The sequence below is a fragment of the Artemia franciscana genome, chromosome 15 (assembly GCF_032884065.1).
Source record: "Artemia franciscana chromosome 15, ASM3288406v1, whole genome shotgun sequence".
NCBI classification, from domain to species: Eukaryota; Metazoa; Arthropoda; class Branchiopoda; order Anostraca; family Artemiidae; genus Artemia; species Artemia franciscana.
The window spans coordinates 21,879,162-21,885,352 of record NC_088877.1 but is presented as its reverse complement, the minus strand read 5'-3'; the positions used below and the strand labels follow the sequence as shown (position 1 = coordinate 21,885,352).

The 6,191-nt window shown below is 36.8% G+C and overlaps 1 protein-coding gene across 1 annotated transcript in view; it reads right to left on the bottom strand.

Annotated features, from left to right (window-relative positions):
- Positions 1–1,834: 1,834 nt before the first annotated feature.
- Positions 1,835–6,191, bottom strand: part of LOC136036184 (sialate:O-sulfotransferase 2-like) — a 35,820-nt gene continuing 31,463 nt past the window's right edge. The window contains exon 6 of the mRNA XM_065718260.1: positions 1,835–2,461. Coding sequence (XP_065574332.1) covers positions 1,979–2,461 — 483 coding nt within the window. The 3' untranslated portion in view covers positions 1,835–1,978. The remainder of the gene's footprint in view (positions 2,462–6,191) is intronic.

Below are 6,191 nucleotides of genomic sequence, written 5' to 3'. Positions count from 1 at the left end.
TGCTAGTAGTCCCAATGAGTGTTCTGTCGTGCTGAAAAACTAGACATATGTTAATCCAAGTTAGTTTTCGGCCAATGAGTATTTAAGGCAGTGGTGGGGCACAGGCCTACCAATCGGGCATAGCAGTATTTTCGTGGGTCATGTGCAGGACGCTGCACCCTTCGGCTTACCCTGCTCTAGAGCCTTAATTAAACAAAAAATCATTGTAATAACGTCAAATTCATATGCATTTAAAGAATAAAAAAAATACTTAATAGTATTGCAATGAGGTCATGCATTGTATAAAAGGTTTTGTATAGAGACAAAAATTGAATATAACTAGTGTATTATACTAAATAAAATATGACTAGAGGACGACTCGATAAAAAGATTCCGAGTTAATTGCGATTCAGACTTCCTTTGGGTGAATACGGGTAAAATTTTGAGTAACAAAATTTAAAAGTCACAAGGGGAACAATAGGATTTTAAAATGCCTAAGTGGAGCATGGCCCAAAGCCGTTTGGGAACCACTGATTTAAGTGAAGTGTTGTTCTAAGCTGAACTTGTATCTAAGGACTGAACAAACTGTCGTTTTCAGTACGGGGTTTGTGGCATTAATTACTATGGAGATTTAGTCTCACTTAATACAGTACCTGGCTTAGCCAACCGAAGAGCATTCATTTATTAAAATTTAAAAATTTTCCCAAGGAAAAGTTGTCTTCTATGAAAAAGCCAGCTTGTTGTTCGTATATTATTGTCTCTACCGCTTTAGAACGCTGAAAGGAAACATTACGTCTATCCTGTCGTTTACATATTGTTAGCTTTGCTTAGCGAGGCGTGTCTTTTGGTTAAGTGAAAACTGCTAATGACTTCTCATCTGTGCATCTCATCCTGAAAAGCGTATTTCAAGAAATCTCAGCTTCTGACCTAATGAGCGTTTTAATAAAGCCAGTTCATACACTTATGAGATGAGTGTTATTTTGTTAGTAATGTCGGATCGTTTATAAGAGAGCCACAATTTTTCTATCCAGTAACAAGGCTGATTAACCCCTTGACATTTACAAGATGTTATAAACACCAAGTTTGACGTACAGTTTTACGTTTGACAGCAATCCTGAATTAAAATTGTTGAAAAAAGAGAGGAAGAAAATCATTTCTAATCCAACACACCCAATTGAAACGTCTGTAATAATTGGAGCACAGAGAAGAAATTCTGGAAGCTCCATTCAATTACACCAACAACAAAAACGTCCTAATAAAGTGCGTTGTTCGTAAATAATTATGAAGATGGCGACAAAAAAAGAAAAATCCATAATAGGAGCGGTAACGATTCCATGATGGGGTAAAATAACAAGGTCTCCACTAGTGTCACAAGTAGTATAGCACTCCTCGGTCATATTCAAAGAATACACTGACACCATTACAATAAAGTTCAGTTGCTGGATGGTATTTAGGTGGACGTTATAGTCTTAGTTTCTTGTCGAGTTTCTTGTAAGTCTTATAGTTCTACAGGTAAACTGCCATTAATAGCCACCATTGATTTCCAACAGAACTTGAAAAATAAAAATAAAGAACATCTTGAAAATTACCACCAATCTTTATACAATTTGTAGATGTAAAGCTTACAGAAGGTACAACCATAAGAAATATACTGAAAATGGGCAGGTTATCTCGTTCCTAACCCCAACATAGGTATCAGTTTGCTACTAAGTTTGTCAAGCAGATATTGGTTTTTGGGCCACATCAGCCTTTTCCATTATAAGAAAATTTGTGCCTTCTTAAGGTGTTTGGCGCCATATCTTAAGGTGTTATTGCCAGAGCTGGGATATCATCAGCTATAAGCTATGAGATAAACTAAATAAACAAACAATTTAATATCAGTCTTTGACGCAACAAGGAACATATAAATTAGACTAATATCGATAATGAGGAAAAATATTCTGCTGTGCTACTTATTCATTACTCTAAATTTTAAAGCGGATAAATAGAATACAGCAGCTTAATCTCTTTTCTGCCCAAATTTCACTGCTGGATTTTTAAAGAAATCGTCTGGAATTTTAGACAATAATGTTTTATTTACTACTTCGTACGATTTCAAGAGATCCGTGTGACCTGGGAAGTTCGGATCAACTGTCACACCGAAATCTTTCAATACATCTGGATTTCTAATTATTATATCTAAGTGATCGATGCCGATTATCTGACCTATTTTAGGCATTAAATTGTAAAAAGCAGACACCCAAAATTCGTTTTCATCCGAGTATTTGTCTTTGCTTTTCAAGCGAAAGTTTCTCTTTACTATCCCATTATTGTTATAATGTGAGTAATCTTCAAGAGGCAGTGATGGGAGGCAGCTTTTCTTTAGTAGGTAGTCAGCATATTGAATACTTTTATCAATAATGTTTTTGATACTTTCTGGGAATGGAAAGTCCTCCATTTCATCCGATTTCTTATTCCTCATGAATTTTCCAGTTGGATAGGCCTGGAAGAAAAATAATAAATTCTGCAAGCATGTAAGGTACAATAAAATTTAATAAAATAAAGATACTTTCCGTGCAATGTCTGATACTCAGTTCGACTTATCTTAAATGACCGTCGGCTCTACCTTAAGTAAGTCTTCAAGGGGGGGGGGAGGGGTTATTGTGCAATTAATTCATTGCAAGTGTATATTGTCAACTAGTAGTCTACGGCAATTTCAGAAACATTCCTTTGAGTTAAGCAAAAATGAAAGATTGTAACTGGTTAAAATAATGCTATCAAAATTAGCATCTCTAGAGCATTATAACGGAGGTATCAGTCTTCTATTTTAAGTTATGAGAAAAATCTCCTTTTCTTTGGAGAGGATTGTAATAGCAGCTTTTTCCATGGTGATCAGATTGATTTAATGTTTTTTTTTGTTTTTGTTTTTTTTTTAATATTCAGGGGGGCTCGTTCGACCGGAAATTTTAAGTCCTTTTCTAATCATTTTAAGCGCCATTTCCCACTAATTATTATAAAACCAAGTGACCGTTTTGGCCAAAAATATGTGAATGTTACTTGCACTTACTGAAAATAACACGAGTTTTGAAGTGTGCTATTTTTATGTCAAAACAGAAAAATACTAGTTTACAAGAAAGAAAAAAATAATTTCGTAGAATAAATATATTCGTGCTTTTAATTGAGTTGTATTATGTTAAAATGGCTTATTTTTGCATTGCTTTGATTTCCAATGTTTTCAGAAGTATAAAACATTTATAGCTAAATAAAACCTTTTAAAACGAGAGCCAGATTATAGTAGAGTAGACAAACGCCTGTACAAACAAATTTCCAATTGATTCGCCGGGGATTCATCATCTTAGATTAGTTACTTCTGCGGTAGTTGTCGGGAGAATGATTGTCATGCCCTGTTGGTCCAAGGTGGTGTCCAAGTTGTCTATAAGTGTGAAGCTGATTGGAGAGGAAATAAAATCTGTCTACCTTTCTCCTAAAAAGTTTACGGTGGCGATGATTTCGGAGGTTTAAGGACCTATTTTATGCCTTCAATCATACAGGTCGAAAATCTTTCTGTGATTTTGCGTTCAGACAAAATGCGCCTACCTTTTTGATGAAGAGTTGGTGGTAGTAGACGGCGATGAGGAAGGGGCCATGGACCCACCTAGGTCCTGTTATCCAAAAGATCGAATTCCTTGGTCGATACTTGTTCATAACCATGCAATACGTCTACCTTTCTGCTATAAAGTTGGGTTCTTTGCCCTTCTATGTACTTCGGTACTAAAATCGTACAAACTGAATAGCCTTTGTGTGATTCTAGACCAAAAAAGTTAAAAATGCCCACTTTGCTGCTGAAAACTGATAAATGGGAGAGGGGGAAAAGAGCCATAAGATAGCTTTGTGCCTCAAATCACACAGATTTAAAAATACTTTATGTTTTAGATTGAAACAAGTTCCTACTTATTCACCTTTCTATTAGTAAAGTTGAAAATGGAGGAAGACTCTCCCCAGCTTAGACTTAGATCGTCTTCACAACAAGCCAGAATTTACGTCCTTTTGTACTGACTTGCTGAAATTCTGCAGCTCGGACTTAGCTCCTTTTTGCTCTCAATCAGGACTTGGCCTGTTTTTAACTGAATAAGGGTTTGACTTGTTTTTGCAATAAATCAGGACTTGGCTCATTTGTGCGCCAAATTTAAGGCTTAGCTCGTTTTCGCACCGAGTCAATATTTAGTTTATTTTCATATTGATTCAGACCGAAGCTCGGACTTAGCTTGTTTTTGAAGTGAATCTGTTCTTAACTCTTTCCCAAGCAGCGTCTCCAACATTTCAAATATTGCACTTAGATCGTGTTTACACCGAGTCAGGACTTTTTTTTGCACCAAGTAGGGACTTAGTCTTGAGTCAGAGCTTTGCTCGTTTTGGCACTAACATTGATAATTCGTACATAATTCTCGATTAAAAATTTACAATGTGCCTTTGTATCTCCGGCCCCATTGATTTGAATTCTTTCAATATTCCAGTTTTAAGAGGTGTAAACTTCCATAGCCACCTTTCTACACAAATATATCTGTGAAGAGTAAGAGAATTTAGAATTTAAGACCCTTGCTCTTGGTGCTCAGTGATTTATACACTCCCAGGAGACACATCGCTTGGACCTCTTCATTATTTTGAGCTAAATGGGGATCTCGAAATAATATGTGGAGACAAAACACCCTTTAACTCCAATGTTAAAAATCTCTTAGTATTCACCCAGCTGGAAAGTACAAAATATCAAGGGATAACAATAAATATAAGTGATATACAATAAATAGCCCACCGACAATAAGGGAAAGTGGGTTGACACCAAGTGCCGGTTACTTACAAACCATTCCTGAATGTCTATCTTCACGGTGAGGGCCCAGTTAAATGGACTTCCAAATTCAAATGAAAATTAATGAATTAAGAGTCATTTAGTCACCCTTGTATTCTGAGACAATTGTAGCGCAATTACAAAGTTTCCTTGTACTCTCAAATTTATACTTGAGAGTGGCAAAGAATGGGGCTCTGGTACATGGGACGGCACCAAGCATCAGGATAAGTTGGCTTGACTAGCCTCTCAATTTTCATCGATGGAAACAACTCCACATCTGGATCAAACTGAACTTGCCCCTTGGTATAGTTGAAAATTACACATGGGAGCTAGGGCAAAAGGTTGCGGGAATGATTGGGGGAAGTCGGATGTGGGCGCAGGGTCTCAAACAAAGGGATTAAAAAAATAGGGAGCAATCGTCGATACCACCTGGAGTTGGGAGTTGCGTAAACGACGAAGGGGTAAAAATTCGTGGAAATACTTATTAGCTCGACATAGGGGAGAGCGTCCCTTAAGGATCGCAGCTTACAAAAGAGACCTTGGGAAGGTAATCAGATTAGGCCATGATAGATTACAGTACATTGTTTGGACTCAGTCTCGCCATCTTCCAAGGTCCAACTCCTCGGTTAGTAGAAAGGACAGACCTCCGACCCATTCCCAGGTTCATCCAACCCGACCACGTCTTCAATGACACCTGACATCTCCTGCACCCGGTGTGACCCTTCCAATTTCACGTCCTGATTATCTCAACTTTCTGTTAAGAGGTTGGAGACCTTCTCCTCACCTTTAAGCTTGCAACTGTGACCCGAAAAAAATGGATCCAGAAAAATAGTACAGTCTGCCAATGCAGACTGAATTTTCAAATTATATCTCTTTTCGCATCTTTTTTTCTTTCTTTCTTGCCTTTCCTTACTACAGTAGGAGGGAGAAATAAGTCTTCTTCAAAGGAACCCAGCAAAAGTGTCTGTCTTTTCGGACTGAATTTTCAAGTTATAGTCACGTTTTGCAACTTTTTCGCCTTGTCTAGATTTTCGAGCAAGAGTAGATAAATTATCTTTAAATGGGGACTGAACTTTAGTGTCTACTATCACAGACTGAATTTTCAAGCTATACTCTTTTTTGCAACTCTTCTCTTTTTTACTTTCTCTTCAGTTTGCTCTTTAGATAAACAAATTCACTTTAAATGGGAACTGAACAACAGTGTCTGGTATGATGGCAGAATGAATTTTCAAATTACACTGTCCTTTAGCAATTCCCTTTTCTTTTATATATTTCTATTTTTTCTCAATAAAAATAAATAAATAGTCTTCAAATGGGAACTGAAATCTCATATTAGATTCTTCAAACTGAATTTTGATCCCTTGGAGTTCTCTAGGGAACTTATATGCAA